Raw genomic sequence first — 13,230 nt, 5'->3', positions numbered from 1 at the left:
TTTCACATCCCTCCAACCTCTTTCTTCACTCATCACATGATCTCCTGATCATCTTCCATCATCACGTCTCACGCTGACCCTCCTGCCTCCCTCTTGTAAGGACCATTGCGATTACACAGGGCCCACCCAGATAACCCTGGATAATCTCTCCTTCTCAGGATCCTTAACTTCAGCACATCTGCAAAGTCTCTTTTGCCACGTAAGTTCCTATAGCCTCAGGATCTGGGGATTGGGATTTCAGCTCTTTAGGGAGCCATTATTCCATCTACATCACACCCTCTCTTCTTCTACCACATAATTTTCTATCACCACACCTGTTCATTATCCTCACTGCACTGATTCCGGTTGGAATTCTTGTGTTCATCTGTTTCTATTTATCACCTGTTCTTCTCTCCTTTCATGTCTGATTCCTCCACAATTCTTTCCCCAGCCCCAACATTGTTGGTGTTCAGTAAATACGTGTTGAATGAAGGGAAGAATGGATGGATGGACGGACGGATGGATGGATGGTGGATGGATGGATGGGTGATGGATGAATGGATGTTGGATGGATTATGGATGGAAGGATGGATGGATGTAAGATGGATGATGGATGGATGTAAAATGGATAATGGATGGATGATGGATGGATGAAAGGATGGAGGTAAAATGGATGATGGATGGATGGATGATGGATGAATGGATGTTGGATGGATTATGGATGGAAGGATGGATGGATATAAGGTGGATGATGGATGGATGGATGATGGATGATGGATGGATGGATGGATGGTGGATGGATGGATGATGGGTGGGTGATGGATGGATGGATAATGGATAAATGGATGTTGGATGGATGTAAGATGGATGATGGATGGATGGATGATGGATGAATGGATGTTGGATGGATGATGGATGGATGAAGGATGGGTGGATGTAAGACGGATTATGGATGGATGGATAATGGGTGGATTGATGGATGGATGATGGATGGATGGATAAATGAACAAATGAATAGTCTTCCACATGCAGGACAAAGGAGAATGTAGGCTTCTGCAGAGATTCCTAAGATGCACATTCCATCACAGATGCTCCATCCTGGCTGGAGGAGGTGTCCTACTCACTCTTCCCCATCAGGAGAACAGGCTAGACCTTGGAGAGACCTTTTTAATCTCAAGGGTTGAAACCAAATGGCCTCAGGAATTAACCTGGGACACCCAGACCATGTACACATTTGCCTTGTCTCCTGGAGGACCTTAGCCAAGCAGAAGAGAAAGGGGTTTTGGACCCTAAAGAACCAGCCTATCACCATAAAAAGGAATGCAGCACTGATATGCGAATTCACAACATGTAAGAACCTTGAAGACTTTATGCTGAGTGAAAGAATCAAGACACAGAAGACCTGTGTGATTTCATTTCTATGAAATGTCCGGAACAGGTAAATCCATAGAGACAGAAATTAGATGAGTAGTGACCAGGGGCTGGGGAGGCTGCTAATAAGTATGGGGTTCTTTTAGGGGGTGAAAACAACATTCTAAAATCAGATAGTGGTCATGCTTGCACAGCTCTCTGAATACACTGAAACCACTGAATCGTACACTTTTTTTTCTTTTTTTTTTTGGCCGCACCGCATGGCATGCGGGATCTTCGTTCCCCGACCTGGGATCAAACCCACGCCCCCTGCATCGGGAGCACGGAGTCTTAACCACTGGACCACCAGGGAAGTCCCAGTAAATGTGTGTTGAATGAAGGTGTAAAATGGGCGATGTTGTGAGGATGAAACGATCCCATTTATGCAGCCCTGGCTCAGAGGACACAGCAACAGGCAGATGTAATTGTCATCATCCTCACCGCACTTGTCCCCTGAGCAGAGCGGACAAAGGTCAACAGAGAGGTGAGAACAGGACACAGAGGGCGAGATTCTGGGCCAGGAAGGGCCAACCAGAGCTGCCCACTTGGGGGCCTCATCCAGGCCTCTGCCCTCTCTGCCTCCCCCCGGCCTCATCCAGCCCCCCATTCACTGGTGAAGCACGCCTCCTGCCTCAGGGCCTTTGCTCATGCAGTTTCCTCTGCTGGGGATGTCTTCCTTACCCTTCTCACCTGAGTTGCTCCTCACAGGCTCCCTCATCACCTCCTCCAGGAAGCCGTCCTGATCTCCCTGGCATGCTGGTGCCTTCTGTTCAGCTGTGGTTTTACATATGTCTGGGTCATCTGATTCTGGTCTGCCTCCCAGCTTGATGGCAGCTCCGGGAGGGCAGAGACCTCATCTGCCTGTTCATCAGCCCAGAGCACAGTGCACGGTACCCGGCAGGCGCTCTGCAGTGTGTGCGGGTCTGCCTAGGAGGCTCTGCGCCCTCCCTGCTGGCTCGGAGGGTCCGACTCGGAGCAGCTGGGCAACGAGGGGCCACAGGAGGGCCCAGCAGAGGAGGGTCCTGGCCTGCACCCTTGTAGGGGGCCTGGGGTGGGGGTGAGACCAGAGTCCACCTGTGAGGCCCACGGCACTGGACCACTAAAAATAAACTTCCCTTCTCCTGGGAGGGGTGGAGGAGGGCCACTGATGGCAGGGTGGTGGCTCTTCAGGGCACGAGGACAGAACATGAGGGTTGGAAGTGCAGGGACAGTGTCTCACGTGGCCAACACTGGGCCGGCCTCCTCCAAGTCACCCTAAGCCTTGTGAGGGGAGAGAGGGAATGAACGACACAGTGTTTCTGGGGTCACAAAGAGCTTTCCTTTCTCACTGCTACTCCGAGAGTCATTATTTTTCCCACCTGACAGATGAGGAACCGAGTCCCAGGGTCACCCAAGATCGGAGGCAGCCATGGGAGCCATGTCCCTGCAGAAGCCTGGCCTCCAGGCCAGAGGACAGTGGATGGCAATGGGACGCAGCAAACCCAAGCAAAGAATGGCTTTCCCATTTACAAGCACCTCTCATTAGTTTTGAAAGAAACAGATTTCCATACCAAATAAGGCGGTGGACTTCAGAGCCGCTGCCCACTTCACACAATTCCTTTTAAGAGTCCAGATGCAATTACACTTGGAACTTGCCTGGACTGGCCTCCCCCGGCCTCCCCACGTAAACAAGCTGCCCAGCTGGGCCCCAGCTGGCCGGCCTGGGAGAGGAGGGGGAGGTCCCCACCTCTGCCTGCTGCCAGCCCAGCCTCGGGGCGTGGCCGTGACCTTCAGCATCCTCGAGCCCTCCCCCAGCCCCTCCCTAAAAACAAAGGCCCCGGGAGGCCAGCTGGACCCAGCAGGGAACAATCTGAGCCCCTTCTGAGGTTCGCATGTGGCCAGGGACATGAGCTCCTCCCGGCACTGGAGGGCTGCAGCTCCCGGGCAGGTGCAGGGGAAGCTCTGTTTCTGGCTTCCCTTTAAGATGCCCACAGAGGCACGCCCCAGCCCCAATCTGGGCATCGTGTGCTGCCACAGGGAAAACATTGCTCAGAATTCCCTCAGGCTCCCTGGGCCATGAGAAAGTTGGTCCAGGGCAGGGAGCTTTCCCTGGTGGCTCCCAGGAAGCCACTGCTCACCACCCCCGTCCTCACGGCCACCCCTCTGGCCCCTGCACCGCCCCCCAGGCTTTGGCTTGGTGCCCCAGGACCCTGTGGGGACTCGCCGGGGTTGGGGGAGGCTGACTCATCCTCCCGCGCGGCGCACACACCAGGCACCACGGCCGCCAATTTCCCCGCTCGGCCCAGGCCCCGGGCGAGCGCTGTGATTTTCCACTTGCGCCATCTGACTGCTCTTAGGGCTGGAGAAAAGGGAATTCCTGGCTCCAGAAGCCCGCAAGGGACCCTGGGCGGATTCCGGGGTGGAAGGGGGCGTGGGGTACCACCTGGGTGGCACTGCTGTCCAGCCACCCGTTCTGCCCTCCAAAGCACCTGCACCACCCCCTCACTGGAGCCCTCACCCTGCGGCCTCCAGGCTTTTCCATAACAGCCCCTGGGGACAATTAAAACACCAGGTGGGGACCCGCCCCTCCCAGGCCTCCGCGCCCCGAAATGCCCAGAGCGGGCCGAGGGAAAGCATCGGGCAAGTGGACAGCCTGACACTCGCCCCTCCCGGGCAGTGGGCAGCCCCACGGAGCTGCAGATTCACAGCTGGACTCGGGTCTCAGTGCTCGGGCCAACACGACGTCATCAGGCAGAGAGCTGAGTTCCCAGCGGGGCTCCGGGGGGGGGGGGCTCCTGAGCGGGGCATTCCTTCCCAGAGCCTCATCCGGGCTCAGCCCCTCCTCCCCTCGTCTTCCCCGTCCCCGCCCCCCTCCTGTCGGGCCTGGAGTTGGGTTTGGGGCGGGTTACACTGCCAAAGCGTCTCCTCCAGCAGGCAGGCGAGGGCTCTCCTCCACCCCGAGCTCGCGTTTCCTGAGGCTCCAGGCAGTGCTCTGCGCTGGCCTGCTGCCCTGCTGGTGGGTGACCAGAGGTGGGCATCACGGGAAGAGCCCTCCACGAAGGGGAGGCCCCTGAGGATCAGGCCAGCAGCTGCAGGTAGCTCCGCGGCGCCCAGGGCCCAGGGGAGGGCGTCCCGGGAGCCGGGGCTGCAGGGTGAAAGCCGGGCAGGGAAGGAGAAGAAGGCAGGCACCCTTGAGGCTGGCAGCCACCGGACATCACACGGCCCCAAGCAGGAGCCTGAGATGGCAGAGCAGCGCTCTCACCGCCAGAGGAGCCCTCCCAAGGCCCCAGAGTCCCAGGGTCATCGGGCCGCTTTGAGAGTCCCCGTCCTGTGTGGCAGGCCCGGGCACCCTGGTGATTGCTGACCCCCCCAGCTGTCCTCTGCTTCCAGCTCCTGCTCTGTCCTCCTGTGGGTGGGGGCTCCCCCTCTATCCCTCCCCACCCTCGCCAGCCATCCAAGCGTGCTTTCTGGAAGGGCAGGAAGGGGAACACCCAGCAGGCAGCACCCCAAGTGCAACAGCTCCCACCGCCGTCACGCACGCTGACAGCAGCCCCCTCCTTCCCCGGGCCGAGCTCCGGCAGCTTGGGGCCAGCCCTGGGATGGACACCAAGGGGTCAGCCTCGGCAGCCACCGAAGGTTGGGTGGCCGCGTCCCACCTTCTCCCCGGTGGGCGGTGCCTGATGGGGTGTTGGCGTTGGGTGAAGGCTGTTCGTGAGACATTTTGAAAGGTGTCCCCTGTGTCTGGGGGGAATGACAGCCACAAGCTCACCCCGTGGCCAGTGCTCTCAGACCCAGCCCAGGCGGCAGCCCCGGGACAAGGAGAGGGGCTGGGAACACCGACAGGAGAATTGGAGTCTGATGGTTCCCACCGAGGCCTCTTGGTGTAAAGTCCTGTCTAGCGGGGACCCAGGTGGGTTTGGAGCTGGGCGTGGTGGGCGGTGGTGACCTCCTGAGGTGGCAGACAGGTGGCTGGGGGCCCATCCTTGGCCTTGTGCTTTGAGGGGAGGGTCAGCAGTGAGCTGAGCTGGCAGGTTTTTTTGTCTGCTTCAGCCCAAGCTAGTTCTGTCACACGTCAGATCCTGACGTGAGGGGCACACGCACTCACACGCACTCATGTACGTCCCATACACATGTCACACCCACGTCTTTCTATGGCGCACATGGGGTCCAGCTTGGCTTCCAGATCTCTCTGCACGGAAGTGCAGTAGCTTTTCAGATGGCCCGTGGCAGGACAACAAGGGCTCAGACACACAGGGACACCCACACCTCGAATCAACCACTACATGCCCAGCCCCAGTCGGATCTCATGGGCAGGCCCCAGCCAGCTGTCCTGGGGGCATGTGTGTCCTTGGGGGTCTAGCCTGGCAGAGGTGAACGGAAGAGGCTCTCAGAGTCAGGACATTCCTGGGGGCCAAGCCTGGGGCCCAGACCTAGGGGTGATGTGTGTCTGGAAGGGCGACCAAGAAGAGGGAGAACGTGTAGGAAGAGGAGGGTGGAAGGGGGAGTACCCCAGGCCAGGAGGGGTGAGGGAGAGGCAGGCAGTTTGGGGGTTGCAGGCACCCGGAGAGCTTGGACAAGCCCCAGAGTGTGGAGAAGCATGAGGTCTGTCCGTGGCAATGGGGACAGTGGCCCAACTAGAGTCGAGGCTGTCACGGGGGAGGGGTGGGAGGTACACAGTAATATGCACACCTCCTAGCCCCCCGCTGTCTGCAAACCCACACTGCACACGCCTCACGAGCTGGCTCACTTGTTCTCACGCATAAGCGCCGCCCCCCTCCGCGACGCGCAGCCACCTGGGGCCCTGGCGCGAGCCCCACGCCCTGCGGGGCTGCGGTCCGGGGCCGCGCCGTCCGCACCCCCGGCCCCGCCCGCTGCCCCTCCGGGCGGCCCTGTGCCGCTGGCTCCGGGAGGCTGAGGGTTAAAGAGGGGCGGGCAGCTCGCGGGGACCGCCTTCCCGCGCAGCCAATGACCGGCGCCTGCCCGGCCCGGGGCCCGAGGGGCGCGCGCGTGGCGGCCTAGGATGGAATTCCGGGGGAGTCCGGAGGAGGAGGGGCACGGCTCCGCCGACAGCCTCAGTTTCCCGCCTGCACAGTGGGAGGGACGGGTGCTTGCGGGCGGGGGCCGAGGTCAGGTTGGGGGACCAGAGTCAATTCGAGTGCACCCGGGGCAGGTGGACCAATGAGCTCTGCCGGAGGAGGGCGGACAGATCTCACGCAGGGACGCCCCCTCCCCGGCCTGTCACTACTTCTCCCAGGCCTCCCACCTGCAGTCCTGGCCGAGTCCAGCTGCCCCTGCTCCAGCCTGGAGCCGGGGCCACCATAGCAGCCTCGAGGCTGGTGCCACCTCCAGCCCTCCTGTCTCTGCAGCCGCTCTGGTCCTGCAGGTACACAAATCAGCAAAGCTGCAGTGTGTGTGGCAGTTATAGGGTGCGCCCTGGGCAGGTGACCTCACCTCCCTGCCCTCATCATAGGGGAGTGACTACAACTGCCTCATAGCTGGTACCCAGGACCAAACAGGAGGATGGGGTGTAAGCGAGCAGGCACTCACTGACATGGGGTTGATGGTGGTGACAGCGATGCTGATGCTAACGATCGGGGTGCCCTGCCTTCCAGGCATGTGTAGGGGAAAGACCAGACACGTTAATATGTTACAAACACAAGGCCCAGGCAAAAGCCTCCTCCTCCAGGAAGCCTCCTTGCCGGAAATGATCTTTCCTCCCCCACTCTCCTGTCTGGGACTGAACCCCTGTCCCACCCCTGGCTGGACACAAAGGTGGTGTCCAAGAAATGTGTGCAGGTAAATAAAAGATATCTCCAGAAGCCGTCTGGCTCCAGAAATCTCAGGACAAGCGGGGAAGGAGAGGGGCTTCTTCCCCAGGAGGTGTCCCTAGGGTGTCAGCAGGGGGGAGAATGAGGGCCCCGGAGAAGGAGGGAGTGGTGCACACAGACGCCTCCTGCTCTGGACTCAGCAGGAAGCCCGGTGCCTCCCACAAGGCCCTGCCTCTAAGGCGGCCAGGGGATAGCTCATCAGCCTGCCCTCCAAGGGGGACCCCCGAGGGCCTGGGGAGGGGTCTGCGAGGGAGGGGAGAACACTGCCGCCCTCATGTGACTCTTTCTGCCTGGCCAGGTGCGTTGTGCAGGCCGGTGAGCTGTGAGCAGAGCCATAAGGAATCTGGACTCACCAGGCCTGGGGATGGCTGGAAACTGCTCCTGGGAGACCCATCCCACCAACAGGAACAAGGCAAGTGCCACCATCAGCTCCCGACAGAGGGGCTCCCCGACCCGGGTCTGCAGGATGGTGTGGTGGGAGGGGGCAGACCCCGCCCAGCATCCCCTTCTCACAGGCACTCTGCCGCCCAGGCCCATCCTCTAGCTCGGGACAGACAGGCGGGCAGCAGGGCCCCTCTGGACTACGTGGCCTGGCACTGGTTACCAGTCACCTCGGATCCCCAGTGTCTTCATCACCGGACGCCCTCGAATCCCATCCTGTGCAGACCTTGGGGCATCTGTTACCAACCTCCAGAGGCCTTGTCATCTCTTCCCTGGGGAGATGGGGCGGTCGGCTATTTCCCATGGCCAGGCCCTGCCAGGAGGCCCTGCGAGGCTGGCTCCAAGGGGGCCCTGGTGTCACGAGCTCCGTGGGGCTCTGGGCCACCCTGCCAGCATCGCCCAACACCAGGGTCCGTTAGTCCCAGTTTACCCTCTGCCTCCAGGCACTAGCCATGGCTGAGACTCTGACGACCCATCAGGCTGACCCACCCCTTCTGCCCTCCCCCCCTCCTGCCCCCTACTTCTCTGAGGCCTTTGAAAACTCTGGAATTCCCTCCTGAATCCTGGGAAAAACCCTCTCAAGTTGGAAGGACCCCTGAGTTTACCAAGTGCAACCTTTGAGGAAACTTGAGGCTCACGCCAGTGTAGTAGCTTGACTGCGGTGAGTCCGGAGGTCGGGGCAGAGCCAGGACCCCAGCCCCCGGCATTTCCCCACCATGCCTGCAGCCTTGATGGTGACCACTGCAAGATGGCAGCCACAGGAGACAGAGAAGGAACTGGCTTGGGAGTCCCCAGAAATCCCCAGAGAAAAGGCAGAGCCCAGGGAGGGCACCAGGCTCCAGAGCAGGCATTGTACAAGGTGCTATGTGGCCAGGATGGCAGCCACACGTCCAGTGACTCACCGGCCCTCCCGCTCTGACTCTGAGGGGAGGATTGCAGACTTCTTCCAGCCTGCAAGAGGCACTGAGGGATCTGACCCGTCAGATGCAGCCCCTGCCACCCAGTTCCCTCCAGCGCTAGCGCTGGTCCTCCATGGACTTGTTTAGACACTGGATCTTGTAAATTTCTGAGTCTGCCCCCCCCCCCCCCCCCCCCGCTGAGAAGACGAAAGGCTGAGTAAAGAGCGAGCTGAGGGGTTTGAGAGTTGACAGACAGACAGACAGATGTGGGGTCAATAAATATATTTAGAGGATAGGATGCCGGGTAGTGACCGGGAGCCCCATGCCCTGACCTTCTGGGGTTTCCCCAAAGTTTGCCAGCACCCTCCAGTCCCTGCTTGCAGGGTCCCCTTGACCGGAGCCGGGCCAGAGGTCCCTCCCTTTGTTATGGGGTGTCAGGCCCAGAGAGCAGTCTTTCGGGACCCAGCTTTCTGCCGGAGCTGGGGCCCATCTGGGAAGTAGCAGAATAGTCCTGCCTCAAGAACCTTCTGGTTTGTTTTTCAGTTTTGTTTTGGGTTTTGGAGGGAGAGTCATGAGCAACGGGTACTGACATCCGGCCTTAGATTAGGGGGAGGCCAGGTTCGGGCTCTTTGGGAAAGAGTGCTGGGGTAGATTAGTGATGTCTGCCGGGGTGTGGGCAGGGCAGTGACAGTGCTCTGGACAGCCTCCGCCACTGGGGTTGGGAGGTCAAAATCCACAGCCTGAGCACCGAATCCAGCTTGTAGATGTGTTATGTTTGGCCCACACCGTGTTTTTTAAATGTCAGCATTTAAAGATCAGGATAGTTTACATTACCATCTCAAGTTCTGGCTTCTCTGGGGAGAGGGAAAAGGATGAATAAGAGCCACTCAGCCTGCTGGTCCCACTGGCGCCCACCGGCTGGAGCAGGGCACCGCCGACTTGCTCAGGACGGGTGCCCTCCGGTTTGCCACTGCCCCCCACACACACACTTGTCAGCTTCTCGCACATGACCCACGTTCATGCATTTATATGCCAGCCCAGACCCTGCAGGCAAGACTGTCATTTAGCCAGATGGACTCACACGGCCAGACCAATTGTCAAAATACACAGCTCTATGAATAGCCACTGCCTCAGTGTCTCGCCCTCTAGGGACCCCCTTGGGCCAGATCCAGATCCCTCATGATCCAGAAACCCAGAGTTTCACCCTGGCCCAGCAGGGAACCAACTCTGATTCCCCAGGTCTCTCTGATTCCACTATAGGTCTGGGTCCACTTTGGTTTTGTTTTGGTAACTTACAAGTGATTTTGTTTTTTAAAATAAATATTTTCATGTTTCAGTGTGAAAAATCGCAAGCTTTGTAACTTTGCACACACCGATTCATTCATCGTTAGCCTGTTGTCACATGTGCTTTCTCTCTAGTATCTCTGTTTTTAAAAAATAAACCTTTATTATCTCTTGATAGGTGCTCTCTTTCCCAGAGCTATTTGAAAGCAAACTGCAGACACCAAACCCCTTTGCACCCAAACAGTTTGTATCTTCTAAGAACAAGGACACTCCCATACATAGCCACGGTACATTTTCCTCTTCAGAAAGTGTAACATTGGTACAATACATAGTCCACGTTCACATTTCCCAGTCATCCCCCTAATAGCCTCTATAGTGATGGTTAGATCCACTCTACAATCCATGCTTACAGCCCTGCAGTAATTAGTCACGTCTCTTTAGTTTCCTTCAATATGGAAAGCTTCCTCAGTTTTTCTTTATCTTGTACAACATGTACATTTTCTGGCCGGTGGACCACCGGGTACCTTGATGAGGGACCGATTCTTTTCACCATTTTTACTATCGCTCCTGTAGGCTGCGAGCTCCAGACTCTGGGGCACAGAATGGCAGCACTATGTCAGATCAAGGGTGTCTCTGCTCCAGTTGGAGCCCATTCATTGCTCCAGAGCCACGTCTGTAGTCAGGACCAACACACCTGGGCTTAGCTGCAGGTTTGGGGGCGGAGCCCAGCACACCTGGATGCAGGTGCAGGTTTGGGGATGGAGCCCAGCCAGCATCACCGCGTGTCTCCCCTCCACGCCTGCACAGATGTGTCCGGGAGTGAGCGAGGCCCCGGAGCTCTACGGCCGCGGCTTCCTGACCATCGAGCAGATCACCATGCTGCCACCGCCAGCCGTCACGAACTACATCTTCCTGCTTCTCTGTCTATGCGGCCTGGTGGGCAACGGGCTGGTCCTCTGGTTTTTCGGCTTCTCCATCAAAAGGAGCCCCTTCTCCATCTACTTTCTGCACTTGGCCAGCGCAGACGTCGGCTACCTCTTTAGCAAGGCCGTGTTCTCCATCCTGAACACGGGGGGCTTCCTGGGCTCGTTTGCCGACTACGTCCGCGCGGTGTCCCGGATCCTGGGGCTCTGCATGTTCATCACCAGCGTGAGCCTCCTGCCAGCCATCAGCTCAGAGCGCTGCCTGTCGGTCATCTTTCCCTCTTGGTACTGGCGCCGTCGGCCCAAGCGCCTGTCGGCCGTGGTGTGCTCGCTGCTCTGGAGCCTGTCACTCCTGGTCACCAGCATCCACAGCTACTTCTGCATGTTCCTGGGCCGCCAGGCGTCCGGGCCGGGCTGCGGGCACGTGGACACCTTCCTGGGCATCCTGCTCTTCCTGGTCTCCTGCCCGCTCATGGTGCTGCCCTGCCTGGCGCTCGTCCTGCACGTGGAATGCCGGGCCCGGCGGCGCCAGCGCTCGGCCAAGCTCAACCACGTCATCCTGGCCATGGTCTCGGTTTTCCTCGTGTCCTCCATCTACTTAGGGATCGACTGGTTCCTCTTCTGGGTCTTCCAGATCCCGGCCCCCTTCCCCGAGTACGTCACCGACCTGTTTATCTGTATCAACAGCAGTGCCAAGCCTGTCGTCTACTTCCTGGCCGGCAGGGACAAGTCACAGCGGCTGTGGGAGCCCCTCAGGGTGGTCTTCCAGCGGGCCCTGCGAGACGGGGCCGAGCCGGGGGAGGCGGGGGGCAGCACGCCCAACACGGTCACCATGGAGATGCAGTGCGCCTCGGGGAATGCCTCGTGAGAGGCCAGCTCCTGGAGGGGAGGCGGCGGCCAGCTGGAGTGGCCTCCAGAGACCCTTTGCAGGGGGACAGGAGTTGGGCAGCAGCCCCGGGGCCCGAGTGCAAGGAGAAGAATCTGCTCCCCGCCCGCGTGCCGCCTTCTCCCGGGGCCGAGGTTCTGGGGGTGGCCGAGAGACAGAAGAGCCACTTCCAAACAGACCCCGTGGCCTCACCAGGCTCCCCCCAGCTATCCTCCTTCCGTGACCCACTGCAGAAGTTGCCCCCGGGCGGTGGGCCGGGTGTGGGGCTCCTCCCCGCCCCAGGATGGCCAGGAAAGGAGAGGAGGGGGTCACGCAGCCCATCCACCTCCTGCACCCTCAGCCGGCCCTCCTGAGAACAGCCAGCCCATTGCCCGTCGTGCCAGCATCTTTGTCCTGCTGTCGGGACACCTGCTGTCTCCTTTCTGCCCTGTCAAGGCAAGGGTGCTACCTGGGAGACGCTTCTCCTTAATCCGCCTGGGAGCCCAGTCTTTCTGCACATGACGTTCCCTTTGGTGGCCGAAATGGGGGAGCCTCTGGCACGGCAAGTGCCTGGACGCAGGAAAAGCCGTCGGCTGGCTTGAGTGGCTCACTCTCGTTTCTGACTCCATGCCAGCCGGCATGTCTGAGCTGCCGTCCGCCTGGTCTGAGGGGCTCCGGAAGGCCGTCCAGGCAGTCTCTGGGCTATAGCCCCACCCAAAAGTGGGCACTGGCTCTACCTGGCCACCTCAGCCCACCTACAAGCACGGTGGCCCAGTTTGATGAAAGATAATACGTGTATATCAATAAACGTTTTCTATCTCGCAGCGAGGAAGGCTTCCTGCCCTCTGTCCTGTCTGTGATCTTGTTCTCACAGTGAGGACCCCACTGGCACCCGAAGCCCAGACGGGCAGCCTTTCCACGCCGCCCCCCGTGCAGCCCGCTCTGTACCCCAGCTCCCGTGACGCCTCTCCCGGCTGGCCGGTCTACACACCGGCGTGCTCCCTCTCCTGCTAGGGTGTCCACTCCTCTGCCGGAGGGAGCTTGGTCCCCACGCTACCCTCCGTTGGCTAATCCCCATGCACTTTTCACCCACCCAGGGCCCCCCCACTCCCCCTGGGAACCTTAGTTTTCATCACACCTGCTGGGTTCTAGGCTCTCTGCTGGCTACTAATACAGTCCCTGCCCATGAAGAACACAGTGTGCGGGCTTCCTTGGTGGTGCAGTGGTTGAGAATCCGCCTGCCGATGCAGGAGACACGGGTTCGAGCCCTGGTCCGGGAAGATCCCACACGCTGCGGAGCAACTAAGCCCATGCACCACAATTACTGAGCCTGCGCTCTAGAGCCCGCGAGCCACAACTACTGAAGCCCGCGTGCCTAGATTCCGTGCTCCACAACAAGAGAAGCCACTGCAATGAGAAGCCCGTGCACTGCAACGAAGAGTAGCCCCAACTAGAGAAAGCCCACACGCAGCAACAAAGACCCAACGCAGCCAAAAATAAATAAGTTTAAATAATAATAATAAAAAAGAACACAGTGTGTCCACGCAGAGACCCCCGGGGTGGCTGCTTCATCGTCGGCAATATTGCACCCCCTGCCCCACCCAGAACTCTCTGTCCTAAGC

The 13,230-nt window shown here is 59.2% G+C and overlaps 1 protein-coding gene across 1 annotated transcript; it reads left to right on the top strand.

The window, feature by feature from the left end:
• The first annotated feature begins 4,242 nt into the window (after positions 1–4,242).
• Positions 4,243–12,436, top strand: MRGPRF (MAS related GPR family member F). The gene is made up of 3 exons (XM_032638700.1): positions 4,243–4,463; positions 7,495–7,608; positions 10,628–12,436. The coding sequence occupies exons 2-3, from the start codon at positions 7,561–7,563 to the stop codon at positions 11,609–11,611; spliced, it is 1,032 nt and encodes a 343-aa protein (XP_032494591.1). The 5' UTR covers positions 4,243–4,463; positions 7,495–7,560; the 3' UTR covers positions 11,612–12,436.
• Positions 12,437–13,230: the final 794 nt, after the last annotated feature.

The sequence above is a fragment of the Phocoena sinus genome, chromosome 8 (genome assembly GCF_008692025.1).
Source record: "Phocoena sinus isolate mPhoSin1 chromosome 8, mPhoSin1.pri, whole genome shotgun sequence".
Lineage (NCBI taxonomy): Eukaryota > Metazoa > Chordata > Mammalia > Artiodactyla > Phocoenidae > Phocoena > Phocoena sinus.
This window is presented reverse-complemented; position numbering and strand designations above follow the sequence as displayed.

What these genes read in the sequence shown, in the direction of transcription:
- MRGPRF (XM_032638700.1), top strand. Translation starts at nt 7,561, where the DNA reads ATGGCTGGAAACTGCTCCTGGGAGACCCATCCCACCAACAGGAACAAG. An exon ending in ATCCCACCAACAGGAACAAG is followed by an intron (nt 7,609 to 10,627) that starts GCAAGTGCCACC and finishes ACGCCTGCACAG; the next exon opens with ATGTGTCCGGGAGTGAGCGA.